The 25,938-nt window shown below is 41.9% G+C and overlaps 2 protein-coding genes across 12 annotated transcripts in view; one reads left to right on the forward strand and one right to left on the reverse strand.

Moving 5' to 3' along the window:
• Positions 1–1,639: 1,639 nt before the first annotated feature.
• LOC130407188 (cell surface glycoprotein 1-like) overlaps positions 1,640–25,938 on the reverse strand; it is a 105,585-nt gene continuing 81,286 nt past the window's right edge. For 2 of the 3 annotated variants that reach the window (XR_008904577.1, XR_008904576.1), the window contains 9 exons: positions 9,312–9,638; positions 8,756–9,085; positions 8,198–8,527; positions 7,877–7,984; positions 7,144–7,238; positions 6,963–7,010; positions 6,161–6,514; positions 5,670–5,792; positions 1,640–5,451 (listed from right to left, as the gene is read on the reverse strand). Coding sequence is in view for 1 of the 3 variants with exons in the window: in XM_056729910.1 (XP_056585888.1) it covers positions 6,329–6,514; positions 6,963–7,010; positions 7,144–7,238; positions 7,877–7,984; positions 8,198–8,527; positions 8,756–9,085; positions 9,312–9,638 (1,424 nt within the window). In the remaining 2 variants the exon portion in view is untranslated. Of the gene's footprint in view, positions 5,452–5,669; positions 5,793–6,056; positions 6,515–6,962; positions 7,011–7,143; positions 7,239–7,876; positions 7,985–8,197; positions 8,528–8,755; positions 9,086–9,311; positions 9,639–25,938 lie in introns of those variants that run through there. The other variant, XM_056729910.1, reaches the window with a different exon arrangement.
• Positions 10,450–25,805, forward strand: LOC130407194 (serine/threonine-protein kinase pim-3-like). 9 transcript variants are annotated; one of them, XM_056729920.1, is made up of 10 exons: positions 10,450–10,745; positions 11,235–11,298; positions 11,586–11,654; positions 12,419–12,513; positions 12,815–12,862; positions 13,185–13,563; positions 13,751–13,861; positions 21,785–21,851; positions 24,232–24,279; positions 24,584–25,805. In XM_056729920.1, exons 1-9 carry the CDS (start codon positions 10,656–10,658, stop codon positions 24,254–24,256), a joined length of 948 nt encoding a protein of 315 aa, XP_056585898.1. In that variant the 5' UTR covers positions 10,450–10,655; the 3' UTR covers positions 24,257–24,279; positions 24,584–25,805. The 9 variants fall into 9 exon arrangements, with proteins under 9 accessions (XP_056585898.1, XP_056585902.1, XP_056585901.1 ...); XM_056729924.1 differs by lacking the exons at positions 24,232–24,279; positions 24,584–25,805 and having other exon boundaries at positions 10,450–11,074; positions 21,785–21,959; XM_056729923.1 differs by lacking the exons at positions 24,232–24,279; positions 24,584–25,805 and having other exon boundaries at positions 10,450–10,901; positions 21,785–21,959.

Consider the following 25,938-nt stretch of genomic DNA (forward strand, 5'->3'; position numbering starts at 1 on the left):
CATCGGTGCGGAGCGCAAAAAGAAACTGTCAGCTGATGGCGTTTTTTAAAGTGCAGCGTTTCTGATGAAAACTATTAAAACACGTGGACACACGCCTCTACTGCTGATTGGCTACAAGGTTGTTTTGGTACTCGACTTTGTCTAAACAAGCGTAATTTGGAAATCAGACCCCGCCTTTGAAACTTAATCAAAATTGAAGTAAACACTTATCAGAAAGCAAATCCAACACTGAAGCACTAGAATAAAAAGTGTGGTAATGGATTTGTATTGATTTATTTTACAGATTTTGGATCCTCATGTCTGGATGATAATAGCACCGATGAATTGATTGTTGTCACTTATTTCGTGCAAGTTGTTGCTCAATTACATACAGTCAAACCAATATGTATTGAGACAACTTCAACATTCCTCAAATATAGAAAATGGTAATAAAATTAAAGTACTTAAAGTTAAACTGTGTCCGAACAAATTAATCTTGATAATCTCAAATAATTTCGATAGACTAGCTCACAAATGATATTGGTTGAATAGCTGTCAGGTGTTAAATTTAAGTAGAGAATGAGGTAATACCAATTTAGGACAACCGATTACCAAACATTGCCTATTTTTGTGTTCTGTGATGGGTAAAAAGGTTGGATTAGCTTCATCGTAAGGTCAAAGTTAATAAATATTATTTTAATAGAAGTTTAAAGCTGATGTAACGCACAGTTTCTCCCAATCTCATAATCTTGAGTACATATAGAGAAGTATTGCATACTTCGTATCTTCAAAGAGTCTTTAGATTGATCACATTAATAAATGACAGCAAAAGCTGTACGATTATTTCCGAAAACAGACGACCTCCTGAAGGCGTGCAGGGGGGGCGGAATTACAGGACGAGCACACAATACATCATCACGTTATCCCTGCATAATTGTTGATTCTCAATGAGTGTGTTGTTTACATTATGCACATATCTGCAGATTGGCAACAAAACACAAACATATGACTCATCTTGACGCTACATCTATCAGTTTCAAATGATCTCTAAATACAGCATTATATCCCATGTTGATATAATTTACCTCACCCAAATGCAGTGAACAAACAGACACAACTGAATTTCGCAACTTTTTTCTCAATTCATGTTCAAAAATCGTTCAGAAACCTTTATGATTTTAAAACAAGCGGTGGTGGCTCCTCCTTTAGCGGGAAATCGGGCGAGTTCCCCGTCCCCTGCTCCTCCCTCTTGGGCGGACGGACGCAGGTTTCCGGCCTCTGGCAGGCGGTGGACACACTCGGCTCTTCCACACCCTGCTCCTCCCCCTTGGGCGGACGGACGCAGGCTCCGGCCTCTGGTAGACGGCGGCAACTCCCCCACTCCCGCTTGGACGATAGCCACCCCACCTCGACCCAGGAGTGCGGCAGCAAAAGTCCCCGTCCCACCGAGGCTTTGGTGGCCCACGACGGCTCCTCCTCTTCTCCAGAATCACTGCTTCGGGCAGCCACTGGCGGACGCCCTTCGTCCGCGCAGCCTGAACTCTGTGACACCGCGAGGCCACTCGGCGGCGATGACTCTCCGACAGCATGTCTCTCCTTCCTCCCGGGTTTCGGCACCAATGTAACAAAGTTCAAGTTAAGGAAGGAAGGAGTCGGGAACCAGCAAACATTTAAACATTTAATCACATAAAATAAAAGTAAAAAGACAGCTGACCGCCCCTCACGGTCGACGGCCGGTGAATAAAACATAAATACAAACATAAACATGTACGGGCCCGGTCCTCTCTCGTCGACGGTCCGGTCTCTCATTCTCTTATGCTCCCGATCTCCTACGTGATACGAGAACCACAGTCTCGACCCGCCTACTCCACTACAGTCAGGAAGACGTGATGGGAGCCGTGAGGCGGGGTCCCGCATATCTCATGGAGGAGATTGGGAGCATAAGAAGACAAGCGACGGGAATGCTGACGAGAGAGGACCAAGCCTGGCCTTTAGTTTGGTTTGTGTGTGTCGCCCACAGTCATGTGTGAGGGTCTATATTATTTAATTGTTGTTTATTAAATGTTTAGTGTTTGCCGGTTCCAGCCTCCTTTCTTCCTTCTAATTGAACATTATAACACTGATATTAAGTGGCAGTTTATTTGGAAGTGACGGTTGACTAGTTGGAATGAAACGGTGTTTATTCTAAAATGTTTTATTCGATATTCCAATATTGCGCATAAGCTAAATTCACAAATTTGTAGTGAAACCTTGCTATTGTTTCCATCACCTTACAACTAAGATTTTGAACTGATCAATCTGATATTATTTTTGCGTGTCCGTTTCCATTTAGACTTTTTTATGGGCATTTTCAAAAGATCTAAATAGATGGATAGAAAACCCTCAGATATCGCACATTCCTTTACTTCTACCCACCCCACTAACTCCCCACCCCATTAACCTTGGAATTGACAAATTAGGCACTGCCCCAGTGCTAAGTGCAAGAAAAGTCACCGTACAGCCTTGACAAATCTTAAAACATTATCCCAAAGACTAATAAATTCTATACAGATTTCACAGTCACAGGTGCTCAGTTTTGCTACAATAATACGAGATGTAATACTTCTGATCACAGATTTTTTTATCATATTTAAGCAATTCTTGACAACATGAATCCGAATTACTACAATTAATTTGTATGTTATCATTTATAAGTGGTGTGTGTGAATGTGCAGAAAAACGACAATATCGAGTGTCTGCGTATCTGTGCATATGCAGCAGGCACGTATTGTGGCATGATGCCCAATGCACATATGTTCACGTGATGCGCCGAACACACTTTGAGATGACGAGCAACATGCATGACGGGCTAAATGCATGTTTTGACGACCTTTGCATTCCTGCACCCACGGAAGAGTCACTGGCCACAACTGTTTTTTTAATGTTAATTATTAGGGCTTGGCAAAATCGATTAATCGTTTTTTTTAAACGGATCAATTCAATATCGATTCTTAAATGCTGTGAATTGACTTTTTTCCTTTCATATTTACACAACACTGAACATTCATTAACGTGATTAAATTTGCTAATACTATCCACTAGTTATCACTTTTCTTTTCACTAGGGGTGGGTATTACAGCAGGGAGTGTATCGTTCTATCATTGCTCAATTAACATGGCTGATGCAGGTGTGTCATCGAATTTAACATCACCTTCACATAAAAGAAGGAGGAGACCACCGTTCCGTCACAACCCACCGCAAAAGCGGCCCTGGCATGTCAAGCCCAGGGAGATCGAGACTACATCTGGCCCGACCCCGGCAATTCCATTGCAATGATTTCATAAGCGGATTCTTCTGCGCAGTGCGCACATGAAGTTAAACACTTTACTTCACAGAAAAAACTTTAAAAACTCTGTGATGATTAATGGTCAAACAGATATGATTACGCGTACGAGTTTATTATGAGTATGCACTAATGCCATATATCTACTTTTAGTCAAGTACACACTTCTACTACAAACTGAACATTGTGCTTTTGCAAAATAAAGAAAACTTACAGAGTGTACTTTGTCATCTCCTATCCATTAACTCATTTGTGGAGTGCTGCGCCTCACAAACTGACCAAACTCAGCACATTGTCACCGATTATTCACTTTCGTTCTGTTTATCTGTTAATTGTCAAATATTCTGCATATATTTATTCGCCTTACATGTTTTGCATTATATATTTAAGGAAAGTTGTCGTGATGGACCCTTCAGAGAGACATATTTGTGTTGTTGGACAGATGCTGCGATGAGACGCAGAAGAACTGACGAAATACCGTTAACATATGATTAAATGCTTAATTTCCCATATGTTATACACGGCAGTCTCCACCTGGACCCGCAGGTGTATTTTAAGTTAACCGTTGAGCTTCTAAATCCTACACAAATGTTGAGGGTGTTTTATTTCTTTACATGTACAAATATACACAACATCATCATTATGACAATACACTAAGCAGGTTTCCATCATTCTGGTTTAATTCGCATTTTGAAGTTTCGCATCAGAAACGAGTGATGGAAAAGATACATTTTGAATAAAAAAAACCTTTTTTCGCAAAAAAGTTTTACGTACGTGGTTTTTCATCTTTGCGAAAAAGGCTTATTTCAAATAATGGGAGATGGAGAAGCATTTGCCTAATAAATTCCTCCAAAAAGTCTCGTAACTGCACTATGAGAAGGCGTAACCTGACTAACCAGAGAACTGATCTTGTTAAATAGCACGAGAAATGTTGTTATAGTCATTCTTAAATGCCTGAAGGAAAGTCGTCAAAGTATTCTGAAATTGCCTCTTAAAACCATCACGACTGTGTTTACCCACACAGCAGGCCTACAGAAAAGAAGCGTATTTGTGGTGTTTCGTAATCATCGGCTTGCGCAATGTTAATTATTGATGAAAATTATTATATTCAGTGGCTTCTCTTACTTTTCTTACTGATTGTGGTCAATAAGGCGGGGATTCCAACTGTGATTGACAGTTGGAATCAACTTTGTTACATTGGTGCCGAAACCCGGGAGGAAGGAGAAACATGCTGTCGGAGAGTCCATGCCGCCGTGTGGTCTCGCGTTGTCAGAGAGTTCAGGCAGCGCGGACGAAGGGCGTCCGCCAGTGGCTGCCCGAAGCAGTGGTTCTTGAGAAGAGGAGGAACCGTCGTGGGCCACCAGAGCTTCGGTGGGACGGGGACTTTTGCTGCCGCACTCCTGGGTCGAGGTAGGGTGGCTAACGTCCAAGCGGGAGCGGGGGAGTCACCTTCGTCTGCCAGAGGTCGGAGCCTGTGTCCGTCCGCCCAAGGGGGAGGAGCAGGGGGCGGAAGCACCGAGTGCGGCCAACGACTGCCAGAGTCCGGAGCCCGCGTCCGTCCGCCCAAAGGGGAGAATCAGGGGACGAGGAACTCGCCGCCGACTTCCAGCTAAAGGAGTTCTATTGTTCTATTAATTATGTTAAAGGTTATTCACGTTATTCATGATTTTACCAAACGGAATGAGCTGATCTGAATGATCTGATGACCGAAACGATAGAGATCAATGTAGTTAAGATGCTGTGAGAGACATTGACTCTAAGTTATCTAAGTTTGTGACGGTTTCGGAAGTGCCTGGTACAGTATTAATACATTATCATACTCACAGTCCGCACCAAGCGTTCGGATGTGTGGTTCTCATTCTGCACTCACCAGGCAGCTACCTTCTCGGGCATTATTAAAGGAGAGTTAGTAGAACACCAACAATTACTTCAAAAATTGAAATGTTTAGCCTAAAAAAACATCCCTTCAAAGAGGAAAAGCTTAAAAGTAAAGTGAAAGGGGCGGTTCTTAACTGAACGTAGCAGAGCTCTAAATAAAGCCAAACCTGACCTTTATCCCTGCTTGAACCACTCGTGATCTGAGAACTCATCTAATGAAAGCCTGTCCGCCAGGTTACTGCACGTGCTCCGCTCTATCAAGTCTTTGCATTCTGTAAGGGCAAGAGTACTCGATTTATGTTCTTTATAAAACATTGTCATTGCAGGTACTGAAATATGAAGTACTGTACGTTTTATACTTTAAGAAACAATATCCTCCATTTCCTTTCAATTAATAGCTGGTAAGTTGCAATTTGTGGAAGCTTCCAGATACAGTGCAGAAGCTTGGTTTACGTTTAACAATCATATTTTGTTAGTGCTGTTCTCTTACCTTCTGAAAATGGGACGTATTCTTGCTCTCGAGATACAAACTTATATATCTCGTTGCAAGAATCTATTTTCTTCAGCAATTTACCCATAACGTTGACGGTATCTGCAGCCGCATAAGCTTGGTCTGAAACATAAGCAAGAAGTGAGCGAAACATTTCACTACAAAAAATCATTAAAGTCACAGAATAATGGCATCAATCATCCCGGTGGCTCTTTATTTTACAGTTCTGTTACCCATGTACATACTGTGTACTTATTACAGTAAATATAATAACTAGGTCCTAACTCTGAACCTAAACTTATTCAGAACATTCTTAGGTAAGTACAATGTAAGTACACTAAAGGTACAGGAACTGTAAAATAATGTGCAACCATCATCCCTGTAAATATTGGTAGTGTAAAATTGAACAAACACAAAGCTGGGCTTGGCTTCATTTTTTGTAAAAGGGTCATCAGATCTGGGCTTAATGCTATACAAACACAGAAACTCACCACAGTATCCTGAGGTTAGGTCGTTGATAGTTGAGATGAGTAGGCTGCATCCAAAGTCTATAACTTTCAACTGCTTCGTCTCCGTATTGATCAGGACGTTTTTCAATGACAGGACACCATGGTTGACACCGTGGTCAAGCCAGTGTTGAGCTGCGATCACGACTTGCCTTATGAAATGACGAGCCACAAGAAGTGCCACAAGGTCAAGCAGGGATGTGGGTACTCCAAAACTATGGTGCACCTCTCTTCTTCTTCAAACCAGTCTAACATCTGCACGATGTTGGGGCATTTCTCTCGTTTGTGGAGCTGTAGATTTATAGCCGCTTCCATGAACAGAGGCTTAGAATACCCAGGCTGGTAAAAAAGGGGTCAAAAAGGTTAGCTGAACGAAGGGTAAAATTTCAATTTCAATGAATTATTTGTGTCAAGATACAGTGGGGTCTAAAACTCTGTGAGCAATATGAGAAAAGCATTTTTTTATTCTAACTGATACTCTTAGCACAATAACAGAAGGACAATATTTTATATACATCTTATTTGTTATGTCCCCCTTTGTATGAGAGCATGCATTCGGGCGAATGTTTCATTTCAGTATGCTTTTGAAATTCTTCAAACCGGTTCATCACACAAGAATCGTTTTTGTTAAAAAAAATACAAAATTGTTTTGTTACATGTCAGTGTCTCACATTTGCTATACGATTAGTAACCTAGAAATTGTGAAGAATATTTGATATTTCTTCTTAATTTGACATCGTCCCAGATTTTTGGACCCCGCTGTGACATTAAAGATATATTAACTTACGACATTAAGGCGAAAATCGTTGGTCCCAATCAATTTTTTGATGGCAACCTGCAAAAGGCAAATAATTACAATATACACTTAACAGCAGTACATTACAATCTACAGCCTGTAAAGTTTTGTAAACATGCATCTCTATGTTAGGACACAAGTGTAACATTTTTGATATTAAGGGTGTTTCTACCTTCTGTCCATCGGATTTGCGAATCCCCTCATACACAACGCCAGAGTAGCCTATTCCTAAAATTCGGCCCTCTTCATAAAGCGATGAAACTGATCCTGAAAAAATGAAAAATACAAGAGCACAAACAATAAACGACTTGTTTATTTATCTAAATGAACTCCAATACCAGTGCTGCTTGTGACCTCACAAAAAATTCAGCCACGAATGAAAATGTATTTATTCATCCTGACATTGTTCCAAACCTGTATGGATTTCTTTGTTTTGATAAAAACAGAGGAATATATTTGGAAAACTGTCAGTAACCCAAAAGATCCTATCCCCCATCGACACCCATAGTATATATTTATGAGATCCGTTTGGTTACTGACATTCTTCCAAATATCTTCATTTGTGTTTATCAAAACAAAGAAATTCATAAAGGTTTGAAACAACCTGAGGGTTAATACATTTTGACAACATTTTCATTTTTGGATGAACTATCACTTTAAATAATGTCATGTAATAGAGAGGGGTTCAAGTATGAGTGAAACAGCAGGACAATCAATAAAATATTATTTCAGCAGAATAACACTTTACATTTTAAAGTTATATCATGAATAAACATTCATATAGATGTATAATATATACATAATAGAATAGATGTATAAAAACACATAAGGGTAACCAGGCACAGGAGCGAGGCCAACAATAAAGAGCGGAACAGAAAGAAAATAAGTCTGTTCAGTATACTCACGTTCAGGCTGAATTTCAGCTGGTTCTTCTAAAACTGTTGGCTCGAGTACAGGTGGATCTGCCTGAAGATCAGATGGATCCGGATCAGTAGGTTCTTTTGTTTGTTGTTCTAAAAGATAAAAAACAAAGAAAGGACATATAATAGATCTTACCAGCAGATACCAGAAATATATCACTAAACAGTCATATGAAAGGAACTACCAGAGCCACCAAAGGCTAATTTAATTCATTTCCCTTTTTGTACTGTAAGGAATTAATTTAGACAACCACTATAAACAATACCAAAATCTCTTTGAGGCTATTTGCTGCATATCAGACAGACCTGGTTGATGGTCAACAGGTTCTTCAGGAGCTGCGGACTGAATTCCAGATGGACCAGGCTGAGGATCATCCAGATCTTCATGAGTTGTTTGCTCAAAATGACAGGAAGCAGGAAATAAATCAACTGCGGGTATGTCCTGTACGACCACAGGCTCAAAAACACATAAATGTGTCTGGACAATTGGATCTTGCTGTAGATCCGATGGATCCGGTTCGAAGGGCACCACTTGGGTCTTTTTGTGGCGAGAGAATTTTCCCTTTATAGCCTTGCATGCTCTCTTGAAGCCGGCACGGCTACCCTTCGTCTTTCTGTCTTTTGCCGTTTGTTGTTCTAAAAGATAAAAACAAAGAAAGAGAAAGGACATATAATAGATCTTACCAGCACATACCAGAAATATATCACTAAACAATCATATGAAGGGAACTAGCCACCAAAGGCTAATTTAATTCATTTTCATCTCTCTTTTTGTACTTTTATATAAATAAGGTATTCATTTAGACAACCATTGTAAACAATCCCAAATTCTTTTTGAGGCTATTTGCTGCATATCACACAGACCTGGTTGATGGTCAGTAGGTTCTTCAGGAGCTGTGGACTGAAGTCCAGATGGACCAGGCTGAGGATCATCCAGATCTTCAAGAGTTGTTTGCTCCAAATGACAGGAAGCAGGAAATAAATCAACTGCGGGTATGTCCTGTACGACCACTGGCTCAAAAACACATAAATGTGTCTGGACAATTGGATCTGGCTGTAGATCCGATGGATCCGGTTCGAAGGGCACCACTTTGGTCTTTTTGTGGCGAGAGAATTTTCCCTTTATAGCCTTGCATGCTCTCTTGAAGCCGGCACGGCTACCCTTCGTCTTTTTGTCTTTTGCCGTTTGTTGTTCTAAAAGATAAAAACAAAGAAAGAGAAAGGACATATAATAGATCTTACCAGCACATACCAGAAATATATCACTAAACAGTCATATGAAGGGAACAAGCCACCAAAGGCTAATTTAATTCATTTTCATCTCTCTTTTTGTGCTTTTATATAAATAAGTTAATTAAGACAACCACTGTAAACAATCCCAAATTCCTTTTTGAGGCTGTTTGCTGCATATCAGACAGACCTGGTTGATGGTCAGCAGGTTCTTCAGGAGCTGTGGACTGAAGTCCAGATGGACCAGGCTGAGGATCATCCAGATCTTCAAGAGTTGTTTGCTCAAAATTACAGGAAGCAGGAAATAAATCAACTGCAGGGTCCTGTAAGAGCACTGGCTCAAAAACACATAAATGTGTCCGGAAAATTGGATCTGGCTGTAGATCCGATGGATCCGGTTCGAAGGGCACCACTTTGGTCTTTTTGTGGCGAGAGAATGTTCCCTTTATAGCCTTGCATGCTCTCTTGAAGCCGGCACGGCTACCCTTCGTCTTTCCGTCTTTTGCCGTTTGTTGTTCTAAAAGATAAAAACAAAGAAAGAGAAAGGACATATAATAGATCTTACCAGCACATACCAGAAATATATCACTAAACAATCATATGAAGGGAACAAGCCACCAAAGGCTAATTTAATTCATTTTCATCTCTCTTTTTGTACTTTTATATAAGTAAGGTATTCATTTAGACAACCACTGTAAACAATCCCAAATACTTTTTGAGGCTGTTTGCTGCATATCACACAGACCTGGTTGACGGTCAGCAGGTTCTTCAGGAGCTGTGGACTGAAGTCCAGATGGACCAGGCTGAGGATCATCCAGATCTTTAAGAGTTGTTTGCTCAAAATTACAGGAAGCAGGAAATAAATCAACTGCAGGGTCCTGTAAGAGCACAGGCTCAAAAACACATAAATGTGTCTGGACAATTGGATCTGGCTGTAGATCCGATGGATCCGGTTCGAAGGGCACCACTTTCGTCTTTTTGGGGCGAGAGAATGTGCCCTTTATAGCCTTGCATGCTCTCTTGAAGCAGGAACCCTTCATTTTGTTTCCTTCTGTATGTTGCTCTACAAAATAAAGTCAGAGATTGAGTTTTCCTTTGCTTATAATCAGTCATAGTCTATGTAAACAAGTCAAACTATGAACTTGCTTCATTAAACATGTCACTGACATTACAACCCACGGCATTTTCACTTAAACAACATTCATAACTTACTGAATACTTTCAAAGTCATCAAATTAACTAAAGCGAAACACAATCATACGGTCTAAACCTTAATATATTGTTTAAACACGAACATTATCTCTTTGTAATGCTGTGACTAACCTTGCATATCGTGTAACGTTAATGGCGAAACTGCTTCTTGTACAGCGATGTCTTCGAAGATCTTTTACCAGTCGTGCTTGTAGAGCTTCTCAATACACAGAGGATTACTTAGTACTTCAGAGTATTTCGTTATCGTTCAATCTTGTGTCGATATCTGTCTTATTAGTAACTGCTCGTGCGATCTGTCTTCACTTTAACTATCAACAAACTGATGTGCTTCTCAACGCTGTGTGTGACGTCACAACGATTTGCCGCAGGACGCATTTGCGCTTTCAAAACAACACAATCCCAAGCTTTGAGAGTGAAGTGTTTGTTTTTGAGTTCCCTTTGCATTTTGTACAATATTGTTAGCCCAACTATACAGTTATTTCACTTTTTATAATAGTGAAAAATAACGACATCAGAAACCTCATTGGTGGCTACAACCCTGGTTCCTGCAACAGTTGCAATTTGAAGAGTTAGTAATACGTGTTATTTTGTACATGCATAACTAAATGAAATAAATTGCTAGACTTGTTAGTGTTTAATGTTTATTTTGGTGGAGGTTTAAGTATTTGTTCGTTTTATTGTTTCGGTATATATTAAAATATAGCTTCGGTCTATGCTCGGTTTCTGCTATACTGTGTCGAGGTCCGTTGGGATCATTTATTCATTTCATATCTACGTTACTATTCGACTCAATTCATATCTTGTCTCAGTCAAGCATTACAATATATTTTTTCTGCAAACTATAACTGTAGAACAGTATTTGTGATATCAAGTTAATTAATTCATATTTGATTGTTTTAAGGAAGGAAACCACTTTACACGAAGAAGTTTTACTCCAGTAGACGATATGGAAGCCAAGTCAACAGGTTAGTTTTGATGATGAGAAATGTCGGTGCTGGTGGTCTAAATAAACAAAATCTGTAATATCAATAAAATTGTGTTTTAGGTTATGTGGGTTGCGGTGGCATTTTCATAATTTCTCATAAAATTACTTGTTTACCTAGACTGATTTTGGAGTTGTCTTAGAGAGTACTTTGAATGTTTATAAGTAATAGTAGTGGAGTATATTTATATCAGCTGACATACTTTTAACACATTTAGAAATAACAATTTTGGAAAAAAACTAAATGTTAAACGTCTATTTTACTGATAGATTGCCAAGCTGGTTCGTCTAGACTGAACCCAAATGTCCCGAACCAGCTGACATCCAGCCAGCCAGCACGTGAGTCTCCTATGTAGTGCACTATGTCGGGTGTCCGCCATTTTGTTACCTTGTCCGAACTCTGTGTAAACGACTCATTCCATTCCCTACATTTTTTCAATACTTTTTACTCACAATGCAATCTGATTTTGAGTGTACACTCGCTCACTCATATTTCCCATGATACAACGCGAATCAATCGTCTGATTAGAATTAGCTGGAGGAGAATGACCATTAATGCCACGAATGTGTTAAAATAAACTGATTAAATCAATGTTATATATAGCAGTATTATTTTAAAAATATCAAGGAATTTTATTAAACGTAATTAATCTAATAGTTAATAAACGTGGGAAACATTTGTTTTGTTCTATTTATTAAAAACTAATGCAATAGACGTGAAATATGATGTGAAAATGAACTTAACCATTTAAATATACAATCCATCAGCCACACATGTGTAATACAAGCGTTATTACGAATTTCAGCGAAAGTGCACTGACACGCAGGATATATTAGGACAGTCTCTGAAAAGATTCACTCAATTTCATTCACTTCTTCGCCATATAGTGGACTATTTAGGGAATAGTGAACAAGTGAGCGAAGTGTTGGTCTGATGTCTGAGGCTTTCTATCCTACAACTATTTTCTTTAAAAATTAATATTTGCAAATATATTCTAAATAAGCTGTTTCACTCTCACTAGAGCCCCCTCTTTATCAGCACGGCTATTGAAGTTCATGTTACACAAAGAAACAGGTGTCTCATGCTTCTTTTGTATTTTTAGCATTATTTTCATCATGTTATGAATTGGGCAGCTCCCTGGGATCAGGCAGCTATGGCCTTGTGTGTGATGGGATTCGCAAATCTGATGGCTTGGAGGTAGAAACGCCTTTGCTATATTCATCAAACATTTTCACTTTGGGTTCAAACATTTTTTTGTAGAAACCAGTTACTCTGTATTGGCACCTTATGTATTATGGCTCCTGTATGACATATTGCTTATTGCTCCCTAAACTCTTTGTAAGTCGCTTTGGATAAAATCGTGTGCTAAATGACTAAATGTAAATGTAAACATAAAGATGCGTGTTTATTGTTTTGATCCATACGTGTTTAAATTAATTTAACTGTAGAGTGTGATATACTGCTGTAAAGCTTACATGGATTCTTTTCCTTTTTGCAGGTCGCCATCAAACATGTTCCATTACAAGATATTACTTATGTGGATACTGTAAGTTGGCAAGATTTAAAATATCTAATATACTGTACAGATCTAATATGTTATGTACAAATATCAAACATTCTGACTATTTACGTTACTTAACAAATTACCAAATTTGAGACATTGACATGTAACATCTTTTCAACAAAACAATTCTTGTGTTTTGAAGCTGTTTGAAGCATTAACAAATAATTGATTAATGAATGTCATTCATACTCAGTTGTTCTGCTCATAATATCAATTAGAACATTTTTTGAAAATGCATTTTTTATTGTGATCTCAAAGTAATAAGACTACAGTCAGCTAACCTTTTTTTGTGCTTTTTCACCAGTCTAAGGGCGAGCATCTACCCAAAGAAGTGGCTTTACAGCAGGAGCTACATAAATCGGAGACATGCCCTTATATTGTTAAATTATACGACTGGTATCTGGAAGATCAGCTCATCATGACTATGGAATACCCACGGCCATGCATGACCTTGCATGATTTCATCAAATGTCATCCAAGTCTTCCGCGTGAAACCTTGGCACGTCGTTTGATGACCCAAGCAGTAATGGCAGCCAAATACTGCATTGGACACGGTGTCAACCATGGTGACTTGTCATGGGACAACTTCTTGATCAATACAGATATGATGCAGGTGAAAATTATAGATTTTGGAAACGGCAGGTTTATCTCAACCACCAACAACCTAGAGTCAGGATACTGTGGTGAGTTTCTGTGTTGCTATAGCATTAAGCCCAGATGTGATGTTACTTTTATAAAAACTGTAGCCAAGCTTTGTGTTCCCCCTGTAACACATTAGCAAAATTAACAGGGATGATGGATGCCGTTATTCTGTGACTTCAATAAGTTTTACTGATTAAATGTTTTGCTCACTTCTTGCTTACGTTACAGACAGTGCTTATGCGGTTGCAGATACTGTCTGTGGTTTAGGGAATATTCTGGCACTATTGGTGGGTTGCTGTTGCTTCACTGGCGTCACTCACAAACACATCGTATCTGAAGGTAAGAGAACAGCACTAACAAAAAATCTTTAAATGTTAAATGCAATCTAAGCATCTGCACTGTTTCTGGGAGTTCTCACCAAATGCAACTTCCCAGGTATAAATTAAAAGGAAATGTTGGTGTAGTGGAGTAGGCGGGGTGAGACCGTGGTTCGAGACCGGTGAGTATTTGTGAATGAGCGCCAGCTGTGCGCACACCGGGCTCGTGTTACATTGGTGCCGAAACCCGGGAGGAAGGAGAGATATGCTGTCGGAGAGTCCTCGCCACCGAGTGGCCTCGCGGTACCGGAGAGTTCGGGCAGCGCGGACGAAGGGCGTCCACCAGTGGCTTCCCGAAGCGGTGGCTCTGGGGAAACGGAAGTGCACAGTGCGGCCCCCATCAAAGCTTCGGTGGACTGGCGACCCTTGCTGCCGCGCCCCTGGGTCGAGGTGGGGTGGCTTTCGTCCAAGGGGGAAGGGGGAGATACCACCGTCCGCCAGAGGTCGGAGCCTGCGTCCGTCCCCTGAGGGGGAGGAGCAGGGGGCGGGAGTGCTGAGAGCGGCCACCGCCCGCCAGAGGCTGGAGCCTGCGTTCGTATGCCCAAGGGGGAGGAGCAGGGGACGGGGAACCCGCCCCGACTCCCAGATAAAGGAGGAGCCAGCGCCGGCCGCCAGGGGGCGGACGGTCGGGCCGTCCAACGAAGCCCCAGGGACACCGCATGGCACCGCGAAGGAGAGTACTCCGGCTGGTTTAGGACAGAGCGGCAGCATGTCTGGGAACCGGACTATATATATTTCTTCCTCTCTCCCCTCTTTCGTTCCCGTCGCTCCGAGGGCTCCTATCTCCGTTGTCTCGTCTCGTAACTGCATACCCTGCATATATTTATTACTGTTTTCCATGAATTTAATAATGGACTGTAGTAGAGTAGGCGGGGCGAGACCGTGGTTCGAGTCCGGTGAGTAATTGTGAATTAGCGCCAGCTGTGCGCACACCGGGCTCGAATCACGTAGGAGATGGGAGCATAAAAGGAACGAGCGACCGGACCGTCGAAGAGAGAGGACCGGGCCCGAACTTGTGTTTGTATTTATGTTTATGTTATTTCGCCGGCGGTTCCATTTTATTGAGATTTGTTACAGTGGTGCCGAAACCCGGAAGGAAGGAGGCGGGAACCGGCAGACATTAAACATTTATTAACAGAAATAAAAACAGCCGGCGGCCCCTCACGGACGACCGCCGGCGAAATAACATAAATACAAACACAAGTTCGGGCCCGGTCCTCTCTCTTCGACGGTCCGGTCGCTCGTTCCTTTTATGCTCCCATCTCCTACGTGATTCGAGCCCGGTGTGCGCACAGCTGGCGCTAATTCACAATTACTCACCGGACTCGAACCACGGTCTCGCCCCGCCTACTCTACTACATGGACTTTTCATAAGAAAGTCAGATTTTTTTTAAGGGCCCCAAGAGTTTATTTAACAAAAAGCAAGATTTTGACAGATTTCTTAAATATCTGTTTCCTCTAATGGTGGTCTAATAAATTTGTTTAACACTGTATTTCAGTGTTATAAATGACAGTGTGTTATGAAGAACATAAATTACTATATATTGCTCTTGACCATACAGAATGCCATGACCTGATAAACCGCAGCATATGCAGGGATCCAGCCGACAGGCTCACATTAGATGAGTTCTCGGATCACGAATGGTTCGTGCTGGAAGAAGGACAAATGTGATTTTTCCATACTGCAGATTGGTTTATTAAGTTTATCTGGTTTATTTTGCTTGTCTTTGAGAAGTTTATTTAGAGTTTTAGATAGTTTAAAAGGTTTAGGATGCGTCCAGACACTGCAGTGATAGCTGCCCACTGCTCCGGGTGTACGTGTGCTCACCACTTGCTGTGTGTGTGTCCACTACTCACTGTATGAGTTAAAAGCAGAGGTCACATTTCGGGTATGGGTCACCATACCTGACAAATAGGTCACTTTCATTTTAAACCTTTTTAAAATTTTAAGGTAAACTTAGATTTTTGTTACATTTTACAAGCAGTTACTGTATAACTGATTAATGATTATATTTTTTATAATAAATTATCTTTTTTAGTAATTATTATGTTTTGTTATATTTATTGTATTTAACATATTGTGAATTAATTATTTCTCTCCACCAAAGGCACAAAAAAGGCATCCATGTAATACTTTCTCTCTGGAGTCGTGATCCTTCTCTGATGATGTCAGTATGACGGAATGAGCAAAAGTTACAGTGGTAGTTCATCCAAAAATAAAGATTCTGTCATCATTTACTCACACTCTTGTGATTTCAAACCTTTATGACGGTCTTTCTTCTGCAGAACACAAAAGAAGATATTTTAAGAAAGTTGGTAACTGAACAGCACTGATCCCCATTCACTTCTAATGTACAGACACAAAACCGAAAATCTTTCTGCAGAACAGAGAAGAAGATATTTTGAAGAATGATGTTATCTGGCCTCCATTCCCTTGCGTTGGTTTTGTGTCTGTACATTAGAAGTGAACAGGGACCAGTGCTGTTCAGTTACAGACTTTATTAAAATATCTTCTTTTGTGTTATGCAGAAGAAAGTCTCTGTCATAAAGGTTTAAAATCACAAGAGGGTAAGTAAATGATGAGAGAATTTTCATTTTTGGGTGAATCACTAATGCAAATCTAAAAGCAAAAACTTCAACACATTGACCTTGACATTATAAAGACGAGAAAACAAAAACTGGAGAAAGAATTGCTTTGAAGGGGACTTTGTAGTAAGTGCTGCATCACTATTTCAAAAAAATCTGACCTAACATCGCTTTTTCCAGGCAAAACATGACTGATACCTGCATTTTAGTTGGCGTAGGATGGCGGCGCGTGAACATCGCGAGGCTCAGCGTCTCTCCAGTTTTAGCAATTATATAGTGTTTTTCTTGCTCATCACGGGCCTGTTCGTTCAGAACAGTTGTGCATTCACATCGTACACCCGGCATGAGCTTTTGGATATCGGTTTGCGCATTCCCGGAAGTTATATCAGCAACATTCAACTCGTTCCTGAGATCGCTAAAACACCCGACGCTACTCACCCCACACGGCCGGGCGGAAGTGCTCGTCGGCGGCGTCGAGATCGTAAACAAAGGCGGGGAAAACGCGGAGGGCTAAGAGCTAGGCTAAAGCTAACACCCCACTGGCTCTCTTTACCCAGCATTTTCCTTGCTAATGTACGATCATTAGTGAACAAAATGGATGAGATTCGACTTCGCATCATCAACAATAAAAGACTTTTGAAATGCAATGTCATAATCTTCACGGAAACATGGCTACACAGCGGCATACTGGGGAACGCTGTTGAGTTAGCGGGCTACAACACACACCGGGCGGATAGAACGGCAGAGGAATCCGGTAAGACAAGAGGAGGTGGATTGTGCATTTATGTCTTGGTGCACGAACTCTGTTATTGTCGGGAGACACTGCTCGGCTAACGATGAGTTTCTCATGGTTAAATGTAGACCGTTTTATCTGCCACGGGAATTCACTTCAACCATTTTAACGGCAGCTTATATTCCACCGGATGCTGATGCCAAGCTTGCTATGAAAGAACTTCATGCAGCCATCAGTAAACAACAGACTGCTCACCCGGAGGCTGCATTTATTGTTGCGGGAGATTTTAATCACTCTAACTTAAAGACAATGCTCCCTAAATTTCACCAGCATGTTTCCTGCCACACAAGAGGAAACAAAACTTTGGATCATGTCTATACAAACATGGCTGTAGCTTACACCGCGACCCCCCTCCCCCACCTGGGTCAATCTGATCACCTTTCTTTGTTCCTCACCCCCAAGTATTCACCTCTCATTAATTGTGTGAAGCCATCAGTGAAGACCATCAAGGTGTGGCCTGCGGGGGCAGACTTCACACTCCAGGAAAGGTTTCTACACACAGACTGGAGTATGTTTGCTTCTCAGGCCACCAGTGGCTCTCACACGGACATAGACACCTACACCTCCTCTGTATTGGACTACATCAGTACCCCCATTGATGGTGTCACAGATCAAAAGCAGATCACCATATACCCGAATCAGAAGCCATGGATGAACAAGGAAGTGCGCCTCCTGTTGAAAGCACGCAACACCGCCTTCAGATCAGGTGACGCACAGGCCTATAGTACTCCGAGGGGAAATCTGAAGAGGGGCATCAAAAAGGCCAAGCACTGCAACAAGTTGAAGTTAGAGGAGCATTTTACCAATTCTGACCCTCGACGCATGTGGCAGGTCATCCAGGCCATTAGTGACTACAAACCCAACCACTCCATCCCCATAGCCACAGATGCTGCCTTTCTGAACGAGCTTAATGACTTTTTTGCACGCTTTGAGAGAGACAATAATGAACCCGCCACCAGGTTCACACCTTCTATTGGCCTCCCAATCTTCACACTAAACTCCACAGATGTTTATATTGCACTAAGCCGGATAAACGCACGCAAGGCTGCTGGTCCTGATGGCATCCCTGGTCGCGTACTCGGGGCATGTGCGGAGCAGCTCGCTGGGGTCTTCACGGATATCTTCAACCTGTCCCTCGCCCAAGCAGTGGTTCCAGCATGTTTCAAATCCACCTCCATTGTGCCCATTCCAAAACATTCCAGCCCGACGTGCCTGAATGACTACCGCCCTGTAGCACTCACACCCATTGTTATGAAGTGCTTTGAGCGGCTGGTCCTGTCACAACTAAAAGACTCTTTACCATCCACACTGGACCCATACCAATTTGCCTACCGTAGCAACAGGAGCACAGATGATGCAGTGTCCATGGCGCTGCACTCCGTGCTCACACATCTGGATAATAAGGACACTTATGCACGCATGCTGTTTGTAGACTTCCGCTCTGCATTCAATACCGTCATCCCTTCCAAGCTAATCATCAAACTTGGAAACCTAGGCATTAACAATTCAACCTGCAACTGGATTATGGACTTCCTGACGAACAGGCCTCATCTTGTTAGGTTAGGCCACATCTGCTCCACCACCATCACCCTCAACACTGGTGTACCACAGGGCTGCGTACTGAGCCCCTTTCTCTACTCCCTTTTCACACTCGATTGCAGACCTGTGAATGGATCTAACTCCTTCATCAAGTTCGCAGACGATACAACAGTGATTGGTCTCATCAGCAACAACGATGAGACTGCTTACAGGGAGGAGGTACGGCACCTGGCCACATGGTGCTCTAACAACAACCTGCTCCTTAACACCTCCAAGACAAAGGAGATCATAGTGGACTTCAGGAAGGCGAAAGGAGGCACACACAACCCCATCCACATTAACGGGATGGCTGTTGAACGTGTTTCCAGTTTTAAGTTCCTGGGGACCCATATTTCGGAGGACCTGTCCTGGACCACCAACACCTCATGCCTGGTCAAGAAGGCTCACCAGCGTCTCTTCTTTCTGAGGACACTGAAGAAGAACCAACTGTCTTCAACTATCTTGGTGAACTTCTATCGCTGCACGATAGAGAGCATCCTGACCAACTGTGTCACAGTCTGGTACGGGAACTGTTCTGTTGCTGAGCGCAAGGCACTGCAGCGGGTGGTGAAAACAGCCCAGCGCATCACAGGAACTACACTCTCTTCCATTGAGGACATCCAAAAGAAACACTGTCTGCGTCGAGCTCGCAGTATTCTCAAGGACTCCTCTAACCCCGCTCATAGACTGTTTACTCTCCTGCCTTCCGGCAGGCGCTTCAGGTGCCTCCGGACAAGAACCAGCAAACTAGGAAACAGCTTTTTTCCCAGAGCTGTTTCATTATTGAACTCTGCTCCCCACTGATTCCACTACCCCTCATAACTTTAACTTTAATGCTGCTATTACATTGTTTACATTGCACTACAGGGCTGCCATTCATGACTGAACTGTACACACCAGTACTTCATGTATCTGCTCTATCGGACTGTTTACACACACAGCATCATTTGCACTCTATACTGCTCACTTGCACACCAGGAATATTACACTGAATGCTCATTTGCACTAATGGACTACTCTCATAACTAGATTACCTCATCTACTGCACTGTAACTTCAATAACTGCACCAACTTCTCTACTGCACTGTAACTCATCTATTGCATAACTGCATCTATTGCATAACTAACTGCATCTACTCATCTATTGCACTATAACTTCAATAACTGCATTAACTCATCTACTGCACTGTGACCTTAATAACCGCATTAACGAATCTACTGCACTGTAACTTCAATAACTGCATTAACTCATCTACTGCACTGTGACCTCAATAACTGCACTAACTCATCTACTGCACTGTAAATGTATAACTGCATCTACTCATGTATTGCACTATAACTTCAATAACTCATGTACTGCAGTGTACCTTTAATAACCGCATCAACTCATCTACTGCACTGTAACTTTAATAGCTAATGTCTGTAACTAATGCACACTCAAGTCACCTGCACTATTGTATAGTCTATATTGTTATCTGTTCATAACCACCTGTACATTAATGTTCACAGTATATAGCCTTCTGTCTATATTGTTCATAGTACATACCGACTGTCATATTTTCATAGTACATGGCCATTGTATAGTATTTTCCTAATATTGTATTCTGTATTTATTCACACTGTATATCCTGCACTTGCTAATTGCACTTCTGGTTAGACCTAAACTACATTTCGTTACACTGTACTTGTATATGTGTAATGACAATAAAGTTGAATGTAATGTAATCTAATTTTATCTATAGAATTTAAATAAAATGCATTTGGGCCCAAGCATGTTTTTGTTGTTTTTAAGAATAATATAGAAATGGTATTCCAAAAATGAAATCTCATGAAGGTCAGTGTAGTGGTTGAAGTGTAGTGTCTGGACATCATCAGCATCCTCTGTCTTCATCATCTCCTCTCTTTTCTCATGATGTGTGTAGTGTAGCACATGCAACAGTAACAGGCCCTGACAGGTTTAAACCTGAAATCCTACATAGCTATCAGTGGCCAAAAGTCATTCATAATCACAATCCCATCATAATCACCAGTTTATCACCAAAAAGTGCAGTTCGGTTAGGCCCAGAATGTAATGCATTTACTGTGTGCAATACAGTGAGTTTGACTCTTTCACTTTCTCTTACATATTCAAGTAATTTACATAAATGTGACTGGCTCATGCAGGCCATTTTGCTTCAGTGCGGGTGATACTGAAGGAGCACAAAAAGTCCTACATCATCTAAGAGATTGTATGTAATCTGTCAGTTTCATTTTCCTTATTGATTCAGTTTCTTTTTGCTTGATATAATAATACTAATCTGAAATATTACAATTAATAAGAGTTCACCAGCAAATAGTTTTGTCATGAACGAGACGGGACTAAACTGCGGGGATTGAGAGAGAACAACTTTATTTAAAGAAGATAACAAGCAAGATCAAAGTCATGGTGAGAATAAAACTTAACGATCTGACACAAGACAAGAGAAACAGGGAATGAGAAGAAAAACTAAATGAGAATGTGAAACTGGGGCACAAACTATTGAGGTAATGAATGGGTAACAAGGAGGGAGGGGCATCACCACACCATCAATCAAGACTGAAAGACACACACTGTAACAAGCGAGGCACAGAGAGTAAGTATAGTAGAATCCAATCACAGAAACTTTTGGCATTTTGTACAATATTGTTAGCCTAACTTGACAGTTATTTCACTTTTTATAATAACGAAAAATAACGACATCAGAAACCTCATTGGTGGCTACAACCCTGGTTCCTGCAACAGTTGCAATTTGAAGAGTTAGTAATACGTGTTATTTTGTACAAGCAGAAGTAAATGAAATAAATTGCTAGACTTGTTAGTGTTTAATGTTTATTTTGTTGGAGATTTCGGAAAGTATTTGTTCCTTTTATTGTTTAATTAATTCATATATGGTATTTGAATGTTTTAAGGTAAGAAACCATCGCTTTACACGAAGAAGTTTTACTCCAGTAAACGATATGGAAGCCAAGTCAACAGGTTAGTTTTGATGATGAGAAATGTCAGTGCTGGTGGTCTAAATAAACAAAATCTGTAATATCAATAAAATTGTGTTTGAGGTTAATGTGGGTTGCGGTGGCATTTTCATAATTTCTCATAAAATTACTGGTTTACCTATATACTGATTTTGGAGTTGTCTTAGAGAGTACTTTGAATGTTTTGAAAGCATTAGTGGAATATATTTATATCAGCTGACATATTTTTAGCACATTTAGAAATAACAATTTTGGAAAAAACTAAATGTTAAACGTCTATTTTACTGATAGATTGCCGAGCTGGTTCGTGGTTCTCAACTCCAGTCCTCAGGCCCCACCTGACAGAATATTTTGGATGTCTCCCTATTGAACACATGAACAAGTTAATGAGATAATGAAGTGATGATTGATCAATAATGATGAACAGGTGATGTTAATCGCTGAAGAAAACATCATAAGTTCAAAAACAATAATAATGTTTCCTTTAGTGGGGCTCTTACCCTTGATTTATTTTTTATATCAGCTGTTATAGTGTGTTTCTGAACAGCCATACAAAAGACAAAATTGTTGGAATGAAACCTTCTTAAATTGTTATAAGACAGATACAAATAAGGGGGATTTAATTCTGACAAATGTCGTGACACACCAAAAATCAACCAACATTTGCACAGCTATTACCAACACCAGGACGAAATAATTTTGTCTTTTGTCAGGCTCTTATAAATATGCTTCAGAAACAAACTATTTCAGCTAGCAAAAAATTTAACATAATAAATCAAGGGTAAGAGCCACACTTAATGAAAGCTTAACACTATTATGGTTTTTATTCTAGTGATTGTGTTTGTTAACATCACCTGTTCATCATTAATGACTCAATCATCACTTCATTATCTCATTAACTTGTTCAGGTGTTCAATAGGGAGACATCCAAAGTATTCTGTCAGGGGGGGCCTGAGGACTGGAGTTGAGAACCGACTCTAGACTGAACACAAATGTCCCGAACCAGCTGAGCCTAAAGCCAGCCAGCCAGCCAGCCAGCCAGCCAGCCAGCCAGCCAGCCAGCCAGCCAGCCAGCCAGCCAGCCAGCCAGCCAGCCAGCCAGCCAGCCAGCCAGCCAGCCAGCCAGCCAGCCAGCCAGCCAGCCAGCCAGCCAGCCAGCCAGCCAGCCAGCCAGCCAGCCAGCCAGCCAGCCAGCCAGCCAGCCAGCCAGCCAGCCAGCCAGCCAGCCAGCCAGCAGCCAGCCAGCCAGCCAGCCAGCCAGCCAGCCAGCCAGCCAGCCAGCCAGCCAGCCAGCCAGCCAGCCAGCCAGCCAGCCAGCCAGCCAGCCAGCCAGCCAGCCAGCCAGCCAGCCAGCCAGCCAGCCAGCCAGCCAGCCAGCCAGCCAGCCAGCCAGCCAGCCAGCCAGCCAGCCAGCCAGCCAGCCAGCCAGCCAGCCAGCCAGCCAGCCAGCCAGCCAGCCAGCCAGCCAGCCAGCCAGCCAGCCAGCCAGCCAGCCAGCCAGCCAGCCAGCCAGCCAGCCAGCCAGCCAGCCAGCCAGCCAGCCAGCCAGCCAGCCAGCCAGCCAGCCAGCCAGCCAGCCAGCCAGCCAGCCAGCCAGCCAGCCAGCCAGCCAGCCAGCCAGCCAGCCAGCCAGCCAGCCAGCCAGCCAGCCAGCCAGCCAGCCAGCCAGCCAGCCAGCCAGCCAGCCAGCCAGCCAGCCAGCCAGCCAGCCAGCCAGCCAGCCAGCCAGCCAGCCAGCCAGCCAGCCAGCCAGCCAGCCAGCCAGCCAGCCAGCCAGCCAGCCAGCCAGCCAGCCAGCCAGCCAGCCAGCCAGCCAGCCAGCCAGCCAGCCAGCCAGCCAGCCAGCCAGCCAGCCAGCCAGCCAGCCAGCCAGCCAGCCAGCCAGCCAGCCAGCCAGCCAGCCAGCCAGCCAGCCAGCCAGCCAGCCAGCCAGCCAGCCAGCCAGCCAGCCAGCCAGCCAGCCAGCCAGCCAGCCAGCCAGCCAGCCAGCCAAGCCAGTGAGTCTCCTATGTAGTGCACTATGTCGGGTGTCCGCCATTTTGTAATCCGAATTCTGTGTAAACGACTCATTCCATTCCCTACATTTGTTCAATACTTTTTACTCGCAATGCAATCTGATTTTGAGTGTACACTCGCTCACTCATATTTCCCATGATACAACACGAATCATTATACCTAATGTATATGGCTCCTGTATGATATCGCTTATTGCTCCCTAAACTCTTTGTAAGTAGCTTTGGATAAAATCGTTTGCTAAATGACTAAATGTAAATGTAAACATAGAGATGCGTGTTTATTGTTTTGATCCATATGTGTTTAAATTAATTTAACTGTAGAGTGTGATGTACTGCTGTAAAGCTTACATGGATTTTTTCTTTTTGCAGGTCGCCATCAAACATTCTCCATTAAACAATATCCGTTATGTGGATACTGTAAGTTGGCAAGATTTAAAATATCAAATATACTGTACAGATCTAAAATGTCATGTACAAATATCTAACTATTTACGTTACTTAACAAATTACCAAATTTGAGACATTGACATGTAACATCTGTTTAACAAAACTATTCTTGTGTTTTGAAGCATTAAAAAATTATTGATTAATGAATGTTATTCATACTCAGTTGTTATGCTCATAATATCAATTAGAAAAAATATAGAAAATGCATTTCTTATAGTGATCTCAAAGTAATAAGACTACAGTCAGCTAACCTTTTTTTGTGCTTTTTCACCAGTCTAAGGGCGAGCATCTACCCAAAGAAGTGGCTTTACAGCAGGAGCTACATAAATCAGAGACATGCCCTTATATTGTTAAAATATACGACTGGTATCTGGAAGATCAGCTCATCATGACTATGGAATACCCACGGCCATGCATGACCTTGCATGATTTCATCCTATGTCATCCAAGTCTCCGCGTGAAACCTTTGCACGTCGTTTGATGAACCAAGCAGTTACAGCAGCCAAATACTGCATTGGACACGGTGTCAACCATGGTGACTTGTCATGAGACAACTTCTTGATCAATACAGATATGATGCAGGTGAAAATTATAGATTTTGGAAACGGCAGGTTTATCTCAACTACCAACAACCTTATGTCAGGATACTGTGGTGAGTTTCTGTGTTTCTATAGCATTAAGCCCAGATGTGATGACACTTTTATAAAAACTGTAGCCAAGCTTTGTGTTCCCCCCTAACACATTAGCAAAACTTACAGGGATGATGGATGCCGTTATTCTGTGACTTCAATAACTTTTACTGATTAAATGTTTTGCTCACTTCTTGCTTACGTTACAGACAGTGCTTATGCGGTTGCAGTTTTTTTTTTATTCAGGTCCAAAAAGAGTCTATTTAACAGAGCAAGATTTTGACAGATTCCTAAAATGTCTGTTTCCTCTGTCAGGGTTCTGTTTCTTCCTGTCTTGGGTTTTCTTGCCTTGGGGACAGTGTCGTGACAATATCATGTCTTGTGAGTGTGTTTTGTTTTGTGTGGACACACTTTGTGGTTTGTTTTGACATTTTACCGTGTGTCCTCCTGTCTTTCGTTTAGCTCCGCCCCCTTGTTTCTCCGTTAGCAACCCATTAGTATTTCATCTCCCTCACCTGTCCATTCTTCTTCCCGCCAGTCTCCCTTAATGTAAAGTCTCGTCACCTCCCCGTCCCCTTCCCTATGTCATTATCTCTCGTTAGTGTTCCCCTTCATTAACTCCTGTGTATTCCTAATCCTGTGTCAGTTCATTGTTTGTTTCCCAAGGCTCTTCGTGTCTACGTGTTGGATTACATTGATCCCATTTATTGTTCCCTTCGTGTTTTTGGATTTATCATTTGGATTACCATTTTTGACTGGTTTGTTTTGTTCCTCATGATGGAAGTATTTCAGTTTTAAGTCTTCTATGATTTATCGGGTTTTTGCCCCATAGCGGTTGTTTGTTTTTGTGTTTTAGAATAAAGTCTTTTGGTTTTCCCTTTACCTGCCTGCATTTGAGTTGTGTCCACAAAGCCGTTTTATGACATCCTCTTAGGTGGTCTAATACATTTGTTTATCACTGTATTTAGTGTTATAAATGACTGTGTGTTCTAAAGAACAT

Source organism: Triplophysa dalaica, chromosome 18 (assembly GCF_015846415.1).
Source record: "Triplophysa dalaica isolate WHDGS20190420 chromosome 18, ASM1584641v1, whole genome shotgun sequence".
In the NCBI taxonomy this organism is placed as follows: domain Eukaryota; kingdom Metazoa; phylum Chordata; class Actinopteri; order Cypriniformes; family Nemacheilidae; genus Triplophysa; species Triplophysa dalaica.

Coding starts and splice junctions, on each gene's coding strand:
- LOC130407194 (XM_056729918.1), top strand. CDS start 10,656: ATGTGCTTCTCAACGCTGTGTGTGACGTCACAACGATTTGCCGCAGGA. Junction 11,299..11,585: donor TATGGAAGCCAAGTCAACAG/GTTAGTTTTGAT, acceptor TTTTACTGATAG/ATTGCCAAGCTGGTTCGTCT. Junction 13,564..13,750: donor CCTAGAGTCAGGATACTGTG/GTGAGTTTCTGT, acceptor CTTACGTTACAG/ACAGTGCTTATGCGGTTGCA.